The 15,694-nt window shown below is 40.9% G+C and overlaps 1 protein-coding gene across 5 annotated transcripts in view; it reads right to left on the bottom strand.

Annotated features, from left to right (window-relative positions):
* The window catches only part of LOC146859332 (uncharacterized), a 497,958-nt gene that overhangs the window by 43,681 nt on the left and 438,583 nt on the right, over positions 1-15,694 (bottom strand). For 4 of the 5 annotated variants that reach the window (XM_085650008.1, XM_085650007.1, XM_085650009.1 and 1 more), the window contains one exon: positions 11,352-11,498. In XM_085650008.1, coding sequence (XP_085506134.1) covers positions 11,352-11,498 — 147 coding nt within the window. The remainder of the gene's footprint in view (positions 1-11,351; positions 11,499-15,694) is intronic. The other variant, XM_085650010.1, reaches the window with a different exon arrangement.

Raw genomic sequence — 15,694 nt, 5'->3', positions numbered from 1 at the left:
AGTGAAATGTCAGGTTTTTCGGGAAGAGCTGAAAAGCATCTTGAGGAATCCTGGGCTCCAGGTACCCACTATAGATATAATGAAATATGGAAAACATGGGTACGCTGATGCTTGCAGAGGGAATTGGATCCTGTGGAGGCTCATATAGTAAAAATGGTTAATTTCTTAGTAGAAAAGTTCTATAGGGGGCTTATTTATTGATCACTTAGGGGTCTATTAGGATGGCAGGCAGATGGCCGCTGCCAGGCCGGCGGTGGAAACCGCCCCACCGGTGGCGGACATCCGCCTGCGATTGCAACCCTGAAAACCGCCAGTCCGATTAGCATCGCGGTCGTGACTGCCGCGGTGTGATTTTCTGCCAGTCACTTTTCCACCGGTTGCAGTCTGCCCACTTGCCTGGCGGGTGGAGCTGGACCTCTACAATTCTTGCCAATTAGGGCCAAGCCCCGCCGGCACGATTATGATGCCGGCGGTAGCCAGCCACTCCACGGCGGTGGAACCGCCATGGAAAGGCATGCGGAGAATGTCTCTGAGGGCCCATTGCAGGCTCCCAATGTGTGGGGGGGGGGGGTTGTGTGGGTGCACTGGTGGGGTATCTATGGTACCCCCCTACATGTCCCTGTACCAGGTGGCAGGCACTGTGCAGTGCCTTCCCCGCAGTTAAGTGACATGCATGACATGCTCCTTTTCACACCGCGGCGGTGCTGCTGGCAGCAGCAACTGCCGCAATGTTAATCGCCAGAATCCGACAGCCGCGGAGCATCCTAATTGGACTGGCAGTTATGCCGCGGTCCTTGTGGGCAGTCTTTTCCCGCTACCATGGCAATCGGGGAGATTTTCCGACCGCCATCCTAATAGACCCTTTAATTGTTACAGGTCTGCAATTTTAGCAGGACATGTGTTAGTGAACGGTAGGAGCAATGGGAAAAATGGGATAGTATGTAGAATTCTTAAAGCATTAGGTAAAGGAGACGCCCTAGAATCGTTGTTTCAAAAATTTTGTTCACAGGTATGGGATTTGCTGTGAGGCCACTGTGGATGCTCACACTTTCTGCTTTATTTCTTCAAATTGTGTTGTCCTACAATAACATCATTCCAAACAAGGATTGCAACTCAGACTTCTTAATGTGGTGGGTGTGACTTGCATATTTCCATGTAGTGTAATCACGAGGAATTACTTTAAAAAACCACAAGGTCATGAGGTACTCCACTCAGTAAATGTGATCTTGTGGTCGGATTTTCTCCTAACTTACTCCCAACACGTAGCACTATTTTTTTAGCACAAAAGGTACCAAAATGGTCGTGAGGATGTAGCGAATGCTAAGAAATAGCACTAAATGCAGCAGAACATGAAAAGTGAGTATGCGTGGTCGCTTGTGCTTGCTAAATGTGCTCTCATGATAGAATTTTACTGCCAAGGTGTAATCACATATTTGTCAGAAATTCCGCATTAAAGAGTAACAAAATTACTCTGATTACTTCGTAATTGAAACTCCATCCAAGCCTACTTCTGACAAACATATCTAAATCAAGAAAGTTTGATTAGAGCTGGAACTTAGGGTATTGGATGCTGGAAAACACAACTACATAAATGTGCTTAAACTGCACCATTAATCCCCAATTGCCAAAAGCATCTGATGTGAAACCGAAATTACCACAAATATTTTCTGAAAGATATTTTGATCTTTATTCAGCTGGGTCTGGTGTGTTTTAAAAGGCACCATGCCAGTTTCTCACATAAACCAGAGCATAAAATAACACATCATGCCAGGTATACTGGTCCAATGAAGGGAACTTGGGCAAGTATTTGTGAATCTCAATTTAAAGATGGCTCCGCCCCCACAATTCAAATCTTAGCCCCAGCTGTCCTAAAGTTTTGGTCTAGTTGCACTCCTGTACATAAGAATATAATTTACATATAATAAATGTAAATGGAAGTCACTCCATTGTCAGTGGTTATCTTGTAAACCTGGCATGGATCCTTCAATCTTGGACAAGCACTGGCCTCCTGATTTATCATGCTAATAAAATAGTGATGTAACTTGAATGGCAATTTCACTGGAGACCAAACATGAGGGGCCCGATTAACAAAGATAAACTTACACTTTTGTGTAAGTTTACTGCTTTGCGGTATTCACAAAGATAAACTTAGACTAAAAGTCTAACTCACTCTTCTTCGGTGTTCAAAAAGTTACATTTAGACCAAAGGTCTAACTTTACTAGTAGTATCTTACCTTTGTGAAGGTTCAGTAAAACAATATCGAGTAAAAAATATCTACTTACAAAAGATCAAGTCAAAAATATCAATTTTTTAAATATCGACTCCCTATACTTATAATTACAAATACAAAACTATCGAAAAAAAAATATTGTTTTCACTAATAAAGTTGTATAAAATATCTATTTGTACATATAAATCAATTTAAATGATAAGCAATATTTAAATTGATTATTAATATTAATATAATCAAAGAATATAACATTTATTACTTAAAACAAATGAAAGAAACGTATATATTAATATACATATTTATATTTACATATATCTAATTTACAAATATTACTAAATTAATATTTTTAATTTATACTATTTTAATACTTTTTCAAATGCCGTAACATAAAAAATATATATACAATAACAAAATATATTAAAAAAACAAACCATTGTAATTTCAAATAAAAAACTCAAACAAAACAAACATTTAGAATTAACTAAATATAAATAAAATATTAAAAACATTAAAAGTTATAAATATTATACAATTAAATAACCAAAAACATATTAATATAAATGTAAACAATACAAAGTGAACCACACAATTTTAAAATGAATACATATACTATTCCCACTACAACTTATAAATAGTGGACAAAGGTGCCGATTCCGATCCAGGTCGGAAAGCACTCCGACCGAGCCGACCCTTGGGTCTCCCCCTGTGTCCGAGTCGTAGGGCTGAGGGTGACAGGGGGTCCGACGCGGACCCCCAAAGGCAACCACCGGGACGATTTGTGAGCTGGACACTCCGGCTCGCACAGGCTGTCCGACGCGTGCATCGTACTGGCTCGGTTGTGAATCCCATCCATTGCATGCCACGGTTAGCTTACGACCGAGACGTACAGAGCGGTTCGGACCCGGAAAAAACTCGGTCGGTGAATTTCATGTAGCTCACATCGTACTTGCTCACTCGTACAGCTGTACGAGTCGGGCAGAAAACATGCATATGGCTCATAGTTTTTCCGGCCAGGTCGCGTTCGGTGCCCTTCCGACCCGGATCAGAATCGGCCCCAAAGTGTCACATTCAGGAGGTGTCAAATTTACAAGTCCCACTGCAGTCAATACAACAGTAGGAAAAGTGTTGGATGGATAAAATGTACTATTCCCACTCCACTCACTACTACAGTAGGGAAAATGTTGGATTGTGGAGGGTTAGCATTTACTATTCCCACTCCAATGACTGCAACAGTAGGGAAAGTGTTGGGTTGCGGAGGTGTAAAATTCACTATTCCCACTCCAATCAGTAAAAAAGTAGGGAAAGTGTTGGATTGCGAGGCGGTAAAATTTGCTATTTCCACTCAAGCCAATGCAACAAGAGGGAAAGCGTTGGATTTTGGAGGGGTAAAATTTACTATTCCCATTCCTGGGAGTAATAGAAGGGAAAGTGTTGAATTTCACAGGGGTAGAATTTACTATTCCCACTCCAATGACTGCAACAGTAGGGAAAGTGTTGGATTGTGGAGGAGTAACATTTATTATTTCCACTCCAATCAGTAAAACAGTAGGGAAAGTGTTGGATTGCATAGCGGTAAAATTTACTAATCCCACTTCAGTCAATGCAACAGTAGGGAAAGCGTTGGATTGCGGAGGGGTAAAATTTACTATTCCCACTCCAGTCAGTACAACGGTAGGGGGAGTGTTAGATTGCATCGGGATACCATTTACTATTCCCACTCCAGTCAGTGCAACAGTAGGGAAAGTGTTTGACTGTGGAGGGGTAAAATGTACAATCCCCACTTCAGTCAGTGCAACGGTAGGGAAAGTGATGGATTGTGAAGGGGGTAGAATTTACTATTCCCACTCCAGTCAGTAAAACAGTAGGGAAAGTATTGGATTGCGGAGTGGTACAATGTACTATTCCCACTCCAGTCAATGCACCAGTAGGGAAAGAATTGAATTTTGGAGGGTAACATTTACGATTCCCATCCCATTCAGTGCAACAGTACGGAAAGTGTTGGATTTCGGAGGGGTAATATTTTCTATTCCCACTCCAGTCGGTGCAACAGTAGGGATTGTGTTGGATTGCAGGGGGGTAAAATCCACTACTGCCACTATTTAAATATAAAAATCTATATATTTTTTAATTTACAAATGACATTTATTACAATGTTTAATACATATTATGAATTAATATAAATGTTATTTTAAATACAATACCAAAATCTATAGTCAACTTAATTACAATCAATAAATACAATATTAACAATTAAAAAGCATAACGCATACAATAATAAATTATACAATTTAAAAAAGTTACTCTTTTATATTTTATTACTTACATACCTTTCTACAATATACCTCTACAAGCTTCACACCACATATTTAAAATTGATATTTAACTGTATAATATTTACACATTTTACATAAACTATCTATTAAAATATTAATACTAATTAATTACTAATAAAACAATTACATTTGATTAATGTTTCACCCTTTATCCATACAAAACAAACAACCCACAAGTACTATATATATTTTTTTTTCTTTTTTAAATTAAAGACTTTTCATAATTAATAATCAAACAATTAATATTACTAATTAACTATTAATAAATTAATTATATTTAATTAACTTCCCACCCATTACCCAACTCACAAATATAACGTAAACAAAATTTTAGTTACATATTAAATAATTCATAATTATGTAAACAATTATGCAAATTAACAATATTATTATAATTTCCTACACATCCTTTACCTATACAAAAACCACAAAACACCCCCCAAAAAATATACTACGCAATTTACATAATTAGCAATTAAATAATTTATAATAATAATATTTTTTAAATAATTAGAATTAATTTACTTCCCACCCTATCCCCATACAAAACTCACAACCAACACTTTAAATTTAACTTACAAAAAATATTTATACAAATAACAAATAATTGTCGAAAAAACATGTTATAAACAATTAATAATGTGTTATTAATAAATTATAATTAATTAACTTCTCACCCTGTACTCCTAAAAAACACAGAACCCACACCTCAAACTTAAAAAAAAACATTGAGACTATTCACATAAATAATTATCATTTAAATATACCCCTACAAAACCCACATCCCACACCTAAAACTTAAACAAAAAAAAAAAATAGGTTTTAAAAAGAATATGCATCAGCCCATTTCCTGAAATATAATTATACAAATTATAAAAAGAAGGAAGCTTTAATAGGGCATAGGGCATAGGTGGCAGCTTGTCCCGACCCCGCTTGACGCCAGCTCTGCAACGGAATTAATTGAAGGCTTGATGTATATTTTATGTTGACACAAGGAAACGAGGAAACGTTTTTAAAAATAATCTTTTACCTTTTAAAATTGTAACTTGGTGCTGTAGGGACCTTCTGTTGTTAGATATTTAGTGTCACGCTGTTCCAAAAATACATTCACGCACGCATTGAGGGACCAGACGTTGTTTAAAATGTGGAAAGTTCTTACTCGCCCAGTCCGACCCATCAGCCAATCACGGGTGAGGAGGGCGGGACAGTGACAGGCCCACACAGGAAGGCGAGCGGTTAGCGCTCTAGCTTCCAATTCTTCGAGGGCTATTTAGCCACTCGTCGTCCCTAGCGCGCAGCGTGTGCGCGCAGCTTGGCGCCTAACCCTGCACCTAAGACGAGCCAAAGACTAGCCCGTCTGCGCCCGTCCGTGACAGGACGGGGCCAGGGCCAGGGGGCTATGGAGGAGTACGTACACAGGTCAGAGACCATGCCCGGTTATCGGAGAACCTACAGCTCTCAGGTATTGAGAGATATGAGTAAGCATCCCCGGAAGATATGTAATGCTGCTAAAGAACTCACTGTAGAAGGCCCATTCACTTGTGCCATACACATTTTGGAGAGGAATGTAACCAATGGAACGAACTAGATGATTTACACTCTAAAGTGCGAATAAATGTCCCGATGATTCACAAAATTGACTGTTTTCCCCGGGGGAGTAAAAATCTGCTCTGTAATATTCGCTCATTAGCGAAGCATGCCACTCATGTGTGGGACCTTATTTCTACTGAGAAACCTGATATCTGTTTTTTGACAGAAACATGGCTTAAGCCACATTCAGTCCCAGCTATTACCTTGGGCGTCCCGGTGGGGTATAAAATAGTCAGGCTAGACCGTCCTAATAAAACAGGAGGAGGAGTGGCAATTGTTCACAAGGAGGAACTGAACATTATCATCCTTGATGAAATTTGTACACCCGTGATGGAAGCACTAATTTTTAAAATTATTTCATCACCCAGGGAACAGAGGAAGGGAGCTTTGGTATATCGTCCACCAGGCCCAAGTGGGAATTTCTCTATTACACTCATAGAAGCCTTAGCACCATATATACCAGAAAACCAGGACTTCCTATTGGTGGGGGATTTTAACGTACATAGTGAGTCCGAGACCTGTACAGAGGCTAAAACTCTCCTATCGGATTTAGATTCCTTGGGACTTAAAAAAATAAACCGTGGGCCCACTCATGAGGCAGGTCACACTTTGGATTTAGTTCTGTCGAACTCATCCTTCATTAAATGTATGACACCTACACAAGTAGAGTGGACAGATCACTTTATTTTAAAATTTTACACTGCTTTTAGGTATAAGCCACGAGTACAGACTGCCTTAGCCAGTAAGAGGAGACCTTGGCATAAACTCACTATGGAAGCTTTTAGAGAGAAATATAAAACCTTCCCGTTTGACAATTCCATTGGGGATGTAGTAACTGCCCTTGACAGATTTGAGGAGACGGTCAGAGCAGTAATCAACATCATTATCCCGGAAAAAGTATATAAACCACGCATGGCACATAAACAAGAAGTCTGGTTTTCTGAAGAACTCAGATCTTTGAAACAAAAAACCAGAAAAATGGAAAAAATATGGAGACAGTCCCAAAAACCTCAGGACAAAGAACAGTATAGAACCTCTCTCCAGACATATCACAAGGCCATTAGAACGGCCCGGAAAAATCATATTGCAGCGCAATTAACAGCAGCGGGGAAAGACTCCAGGATATTGTATAATATTTTGCAGTCTTTTACCAAGCCAGTGGCCTGTGAGACCGCAGAGGTCACATCCCAGGATCTCTGCGATGAGATCTCTCTATTTTTCATGAGGAAAATAGATGGGATCTACGATAGGATTATGGCTTCAAATATGAGCACTGTAGGAGGAAACAATATCTCTCACGAGATTACACGACAGGCACAATCTACTCAGTGCCTTACAAGTTTCCCTCCTATCTCCTTAGAAGAGGTAATCTCATTGATTGCTCAAATTAAGAGTGGCAGTCCCTTAGACTCCATCCCTGCACGAATTATGCCCATGCTTGCAGACGTTCTGGGACCCCAAATTCAGAATCTGATTAATATTTCTCTGAGTACAGGGAAGGTTCCTTTAGATTGGAAAAGGGCTTTGGTAAGACCATTGAGGAAAAACACTGCAATCCCCTGGACGGAATTGTCTAATCTAAGACCTATCTCGCTTCTCCCCTTTCTGGGTAAAATAATAGAGAAATTTGTAAACCGACATCTGTCAAACTATATCGAAATGACAGACAGGTTAGACTCCTCCCAGTCAGGCTTTAGACCCAGACACAGCACTGAGACCACCTTGCTGTCTGTCGCGGACGATCTACACATGTTCCAGGATAAAGGATATTCTGTTATCCTGGTCCTGTTGGATCTGTCCGCGGCGTTTGACACAGTGTCACATAACATCATGACCACCAGGCTAGCTAACATCGGCTTGGAAGATAAGGCCTTAGCCTGGCTGAGGAGTTTCCTAACAGACCGCACTCAAAGGGTCACTTTGGGTTTATATCGATCTGAGGAGAGGGAGATCTCTAAGGGGGTGCCACAGGGCTCCTGTCTGAGCCCTACTCTTTTTAACATCTATGTGGCACCCCTAGCAGACATCATGAGATCTTACGGATTCACCCCAGTGTCATACGCGGATGACACTCAACTCCTCTTTCATTTTAAAACCCTTACTGCCAAAGTTAGGAGTGATTTTGCCCAGGGGATGAAAGCAGTGGCTCACTGGATGGCATCTAAATTCCTTCAATGCAACGTGGCAAAGACGGAGGTGATGCTGTTCGGGGAGGCCAAACTCCTGTGGACTCCTGACTGGTGGCCTCAAGACCTTGGCCCAGTCCCTCAACCTAGACAGGTTGTGAAAAATCTAGGGGTCCGATTGGACCAGGAGCTTTCCCTAAAACACCACGGCAATCAAGTGGTGGGCTCTTGTTTCCACATTATCGGTTTGCTACGGAGAGTCTTCCCTTTGCTGCCAGACCCAACTAGAAAAACTTTGGTCCAGGCTTTGGTACTGAGTAGGCTGGATTATTGTAATGGACTGTTGCTGGCAGCAAATGAAGGAGTCACCTCTAGACTACAGGTGGTTCAGAACACCGCTGCCCGCCTTGTCCTAAACCAGCCCCCCCGTACTCCCTCTAAACCTTTACTCAATAAGCTGCATTGGTTATCCATCAAACAGAGGGTGAAGTTTAAAATCTGCTGTGTTATACAAAAATGCCTACATGGCCCTGTATATCTATCTAACAAATTCTGCCCATACGTACCCATGCGCTCTCTGAGATCCAGTGAGCAGGCTTTGTTATGTGTACCAAGGGCAAAAAAAGCAAGACAGTGAGATAGAGCCCTATCAGTTGCTGGTCCCACCCTATGGAATAGCCTCCCTATATCTTTGAGGCTATGTGACGATCACTTTCCCTTCAGGAGACAATTAAAAACCTTTCTATTTCAGAACTACTAAGATATACCGCTTGATCCTCCTCTTCTGCTGTAATATGGTCGTCCTATGGCGCGGAGATACTCCTTCGGGAGTCGAGTCCAGCGCGATATAAACCCATAAATAAATAAATAAATAAATAAATAAATAATAAAAGCATATCCTCTTTGTAAAATGAGAACAGCTTTACATGCAGGAGAAAAGATCTCTTTTCTAACTTTTCTCTTTACCTGGCGATGTTTTTGGATCCCTAAAGTGCATATGTCCTGTGCTATATTAAAAGTGCAATTATATTAGCAGTATTATATAACAATAAGACATGAAGTTATAACAAATCAAAACATGGCAGAATAAACGTCACATATTTTATACAATCTCATGTGCCACCCAATGCTCAGCTATATCTAATAGTTTTTTTCCCAGCCCTATTTAAAAAATGTCATACATCGACTGGCATGTCTCTAGACAGGCCACAGGGCAATCAGATTGTGGCAGTCAGACTGTATCGCAGAACAGCCGTTATACAGTACTGCCAACATTCAAATTTCTTATTCCATTTTATATGTGGTCCCAGAGGAAGTTTGTTGACTGAATATAAGGAATTGCACTACTGGAAAAAGGGTGAGGCGTGTTGGCCTCCCCCATGAGGAGCAAGCCGCACCAGCCTAACGCCGGCCTCTTCCGCCTCTGCTGAGTGACTGTGGCCACCCTATGGTCTCGCCTAAAATTCCAAACACCCCCTTTGTCGGTTCCAAGCTCCTCCGTGCTCTCATGTGCTCCAACTGTGCACTGCAATTGTCTCCTACCCCTGGGTTCTGTTCGTCCCAGAATTCGAACCGAGCCGGGGGCAGGGACTGGAGGTCACAAAGCACCGGGAGACAGGCTTGCGTAGCGTCTCACCAGCAGCGATTCAGAATGTGATGTCAGTACGCGTGTGACGTCAGTACGAATATTCCATATTGAAAAACTAACAATATTTAAACAAACATTCTACAACATATACAATTAACATGTATATTGAAATACACAAAATTATTAAAAATCATTATTATTACCAATATTTTAAACATCGATATTAATTACCTTAAAATCGATGTTCTGGTCCATGATATTCTTGCTCACGATATTTCTGTGTCACAATATTTCCAACTCGATATTTGTGTCAGTCAATTATACTGACTCAATATTTTGTCTGTACACCCTTTGGGTATACTGAAGAGTAGTAAAGTTAAACTTTTAGTCCAAGTTTACCTTTTTGAATACTAAAAAGTAGCAAAGTTAGACTTTTGGCATTAATTTACCTTTGTGTATACCAAAAAGTAGTAAACTTACACAAAAGTGTAAGTTTACCTTTGTGAATCGGGCCTATTGACTTCAAACAGCTCTCTTAGATGACCAATAATCTAATATACAGGTTAGATGCATCAGTCATGCAATTTCCCAAAATTGCTTTCAGTTCCATGACAAGAAGAGACAGTATTAACACCAACACTCTGCTAGTTTCTGATTCTTTTCGCCTCAGTCCAACCCCATTCGTTGACGTCAACGTCACAACTACACCGCTTTCTTCGTCTTTCAGATCATCATGTGTTATTGGTACAGTCCATCAACTGGGACTCTCAGCTCTTCTATGGAATCATCCTAAGCAGTTAAACCTTCCCTCACATGCGTCAGTTTACCCCTTAAAGGATCTATGGAAAGTGGACAAAACTTTACAAATTTGGCTCCAAGACATTTAACAAACTCCGCTCCTTTATGAAAGTATCTCCCACTTTACCAGGAAAGACAGTTGTGATAGATGGAGCTACCTCAGTAATAACCTGCTGGTAATTCTCAGATAAATTTATGGCAGCTATTTGCTGTCGAAGAACGCTTGATGAATCACGAAGTGAAACAATGATTATGCTGGTTATTTCCCAAGTTACAAGACCTAGAATTAAGCACATACATAGGGTTGCGGATAACGTATTACCGTCTCAGCCCTTTAAGCAAGAATTTACCGGAAAAGATCATACTCGGGTTAAGGAAACAGAATGCAGTATAAATAAAGTCAGAAATTACAATTCCCAATTAGGAGAGTTTTATAAAGTGTAGGAAAAGTAAAAAAAAAACTGGACTGATCTATTGTTGAATTAAAACCCAATCTCAACCCTAGATGTCATGGGAGTACCTCTCCTCCTGCAGTCCCCATTCCATAAAGACAAATGTTTAAAGTTAGTAGCAGTCTCGGGTATGACAAGACTGCCTCCGGAATGCAAGTTTTTAGAAATAAAAGCTGCACTTTAAGATCTTAGACTCAAAGACCAGGGAAGATCTGGTACTACAAGTGGCTTACTGTAATAACTTAAGGACACACTCCTTCATGCTCTTCACCATTTCCTTCTGCTCAGCAAGCTTCGCTTTGTACATCTCTTCTCTTTCGTGTGCTTCACGCCTTTCTTTCTCCAGGACACTCTTCATGGATTCCTCGTCTTGATTCGCTCTGTGGAGAAGAACAATCAATGAGGCTAGTCAGAAAGGTCTGTGATGAGAGGTAAAAAGACACAAGAGAGTATGTTAGAAGTGATAGTTTGAGAAAGAGAGAGGAAAGGATAGAGATGAGCAAGAAGGAGTCAAAGTCTAAACGTTAAAATAAAATAGGGTAAGTGTTAGGCATAAAATGAAGTAGGGATAGACAAAGAAAGTGAGCAATAAAGAGTCAGAGGTCAATGGAGCGAGAAACTGAACAATTGGGACAGGGTCCAGTAGGTGAAAGAGGAAAGAAAGTGAGGAAATGAAAGTGGAAGAGAGGATAAACGATAGAAGAAAGGGGACTGATGCAAAGGAAAAGATGGATATTGAGGGATACAAGAAGATTGAGAGAGAAATATTTAGAGAGGGGAAAGGCAAGACATGGAGAAAGACAATCAGCAAGGGAAAGATAGAGATATAAAGAATGATAAAGAAAGACAAAAGAGACAGAAAGCTAGAGAGATGTTAGATGATCAAGAGAGGGAGTATACATGGGAGAGAAATGAAAAAATGCGCAGGATGGCACATGAAATAAAAAAGAAACAAAGAGAAAACAAGAAAGAGAAGTAGAGATATAAAGGGAGATGGAGATGGAAAAAGAGAGAGAAATTTAAGGTAAGAGGTTTGGTGGAGGATAGGTCATGAGGGAGAGCGAGCGACAAAAGCTAAGAGTGAGGTAAAGTCCAAGAGAAGAGAGAAAGAAAAAAAAGAGATTGAATTCTTCTGAATTTTGTCTAGAAATTCTCTGTCTTCAGTCTTATTCTCTTTCTTGGTCTCTGCTTCTTTATCCTCACTTTTCTCTCCTCTCTCTTGCTACCTCCTCCACATGCTCTTGCCCTCAATAAAAAGGAACTGAAATGAACTGAGTATGAGAGAGATCATTTGAGAAAAGAAGGAGGGCAAGAAAGAAAGAAAGAAAGAGAGAGAGGGGGAGAAAAAGAGCGATAGAAGAAGAGTGAGAAATTAGAATCCAGACTCATGTTATGAATAGAGTGATTTTGTACAGGAGCTAAAACATGATTACAGATGACCTCATAAATACCCAAGACACAGAATGTGTAATCAATCGAGATTTTCATCAAACAAAACAAAACTTATGACTTCAAGAAAAAGTAAAAGAGGAAGAACAAATCAAAAAGTGTTAAGATGGGTGCCAGAATGTCAAATACAATATTTAGGACCACAAAAAAGCCCATGAAAAAGAAATGATCCATAAATAGGTGCTATTCTGTGCCAAACTGATCTCAGCACCTCACCAGCGGCTCTGCTGGAGTAGTCATATTAATGAATTTGTGTTTCTTTTATATTTATATTAAATCTTTTACATAGTACCTTTTATGGTTCTATGGAACATAAATAAAGGAAACATGATGAGGATGACTCCGACCATCATTGCAGTTCTAGTGTATACAGGAGTGTGTTGTATTTAGGGTTCTAGATGCACAGTGAAACATACAGTAACATATACATTCATGCCCTCACAATCCAATCCTGGCAATTATAATCTGTGCATAAATAAAGCAAATAAAGGAGAAGAACTTTGCTAAGGAGTATTTATTCCAGGAAAAGAATATGCGGTAACTACATGGTAAAAGATCATCCCTTCACTTATCTATGTATAACATTCTGTATGCTAAAGGAGACATGAGGAAAGAGCACTTAGGGGCTGATAAGGGTGGCTGGCGGAGGCATATCCACGGTGCTGGCGTAAAAAGCCCTTTTCCGCACTCCATCGGCGGTCCTTGCGTCCGCCGTATTACGATGGGCATAGATAACCCGTTTCATGTCCGCTGCGGTGTTTCAGGTTCCGCCAGAAATCTCCATCCGCACCGGTAGCGGACGGAGCCAATAGAGAGGGACCACCGTGCGGAATGCGGTTACGACCGCCAGACATATCACGATGCCTCAAACAGCCCATCACACCGTAGCGGAGAATCCGGCCATTCTGGGATGGTGGTAGCACTACTGCGGATAGCTCCATGCGTTTCTGACTGCAGGGAAAACGGTGGTCTTGGGCTTTTCCGCAGCAATGCCGACCGCCGCGGACAGATTTCCAGCTTTTCCGGCAGTGTATCCTGGAATCCAACCGCCATGGTAGGATGTTTCAGGCAGTGCATCCTAATCTGACCGCCGGTTTTGCCGCTGTACCTGCAGATGGTAGTTTTCCGCTACCACGGCTGTCAGAATGCTTTTCCTCCCTCCATCCTAATCAGCCCCTTACTTTCTTGGTATAAATTATGGATTTCCTTATTTTATAGCATTTCTAAAGCACAAGCATTCCCGAAAAGTATAGTGGTACTGAAAATTGCTATATTGAAACAGCATTAAGAATTTACAAAAAGTTGAATCCTATGTAAGATAGAATGGAGAAAATGCAGGTTTTAGTGGTTTCAATGTTGATTCATTAGAAAGCTGAAAGGGAAGAGTATTTCAGTTTTCCTGTGGGGAAATAAAAGGCTCTGCCAAACACGAGAACTCATCTAAAATTTAGAACATCCAATCTGCACATCTTTTCTGATCCTAAATTGCTCTTTGGGTTGTAAAAGGAGACTCCCCAAGACAAAAGATTGATCTTTCCTAAATACAGTGGCATATGTACGAAGCATAAAGCTTTACATTTTAGATTGGTAGCCAATGCAATTTTCCAAGACAGTCATGATGGATTCTGATTTCTTCATTTTTAGAAATCATTAGGCTGCTGCATTTTGGACTAATTGCAATTTACTTACGGATCTAGGTACATTGAAATGCAAAAATTCAATCTTGCCTACAAAAAGCCTTTTAAAATCTGGACACTCTGTAAAAGTTAAACAAATAGATGATTATTCTCAGTTCCCACATTTGCAAGAACAAACTCTTTACAAAACACATTATATGGTCTTCTAGTGAAAGGTTTGAGTCAATTATGACTCCTAGATGTTTTACTTTGTGAACGAAGAAAGTGAGTATTCACCCACTGGGGAAGATCAGAAATTAGAATTCCAAATTAAAGTCTGTCTAAAAGGCAGAAAGACCTTGGTTTAATTTTCATTTAGTTTTAATCTGTTTTGCAGCATCCGAATTTGTACCTTTGTTAGACAGATATGTAGGGGCTGATTACAAGTATGGCGATACCAGGACCACCATGCCCATGGTGGCGGTCCGACTGCCGCAACCTAGATGTTCCAACCGCCAGATTACATGTTTGCCAGTTGTACTGCCACCAGCCTGACACACCACCACCTACACTGCCAGGATCTTGGATCCCGACGGTGCCACCAAGGTGGCTGTGAATGGCGGAGGTGCCAAGGCAGGCACCACCATCAGGTACAAGTTCCCTTTTACACAGACTTTTCATGGCGGGAAACCCCGCCGTGAAAATAATGGCAGAAAGGGAAGGAAGGGGCCCCAAAACGGACCCCCGGGCAATTTCCCATGATACTGCATGTGGAATCATGCTGTGCCCCCTCTCTATGCAATGTCGTGCATTGTGTGCCATGCACGACATGGATCATGGCACACAGTGCACGGATGTGCAGAAGCTGCTGCACGGCAGTGGCATCTGCTGCAGGCCTTCTCAATGGCTGATCCATGCCGCCGCCGTGAGAATGCCGACTTTAGACCGCCAACTCGACTCATAATACAACAGTCTAAACACCACAGGCTTTGCGGTGTTCTCCCGACCGCAGAATCGGCGGTCCAGTGGACTGACCACTGATATCATAATCAGGCCCATAGTGTTTCTGCACTTAGGATAAGATTTTCATTCATTCTGAACTAAAGTTGAAAGAATCACTCCCTGAGGCACTCCGGATGACCGACCAACTACTTTGGATCATAATCGGTTGGTCGGAAATATTACCTAGTCGGTCTGAAACACGGGTTCCGACACGGATTCGGACGAACCGAATGCCGGTTCGGAGCCTTTCCAACCAACATCATAACTGGCCCCTAAGTAGTAAACTTATATGTGTGAGGATCTCCCCGTAAAAAAGATAGGTGAGGTGGAAGTGGAGATTTACACTCATGTGTTTGTGAACAGCATTCTGCAGTACTTTAATAGTACTCTTGTAGCACTCCTAAATATAGTGAAAAATGCAGTTTGTGAATAAGGGGCCAGTTGTACATAGCTTTGTGTTTGCAATTACCTAATAGCGAATGTTTGCGATTTGCTATAAGGTAATCGCA

The sequence above is a fragment of the Triturus cristatus genome, chromosome 3_2, assembly GCF_964204655.1.
Source record: "Triturus cristatus chromosome 3_2, aTriCri1.1, whole genome shotgun sequence".
Taxonomy (NCBI): Eukaryota; Metazoa; Chordata; class Amphibia; order Caudata; family Salamandridae; genus Triturus; species Triturus cristatus.
Note: the sequence above shows the minus strand (reverse complement) of the source record. Positions and strands in the feature narration are given on the sequence as shown.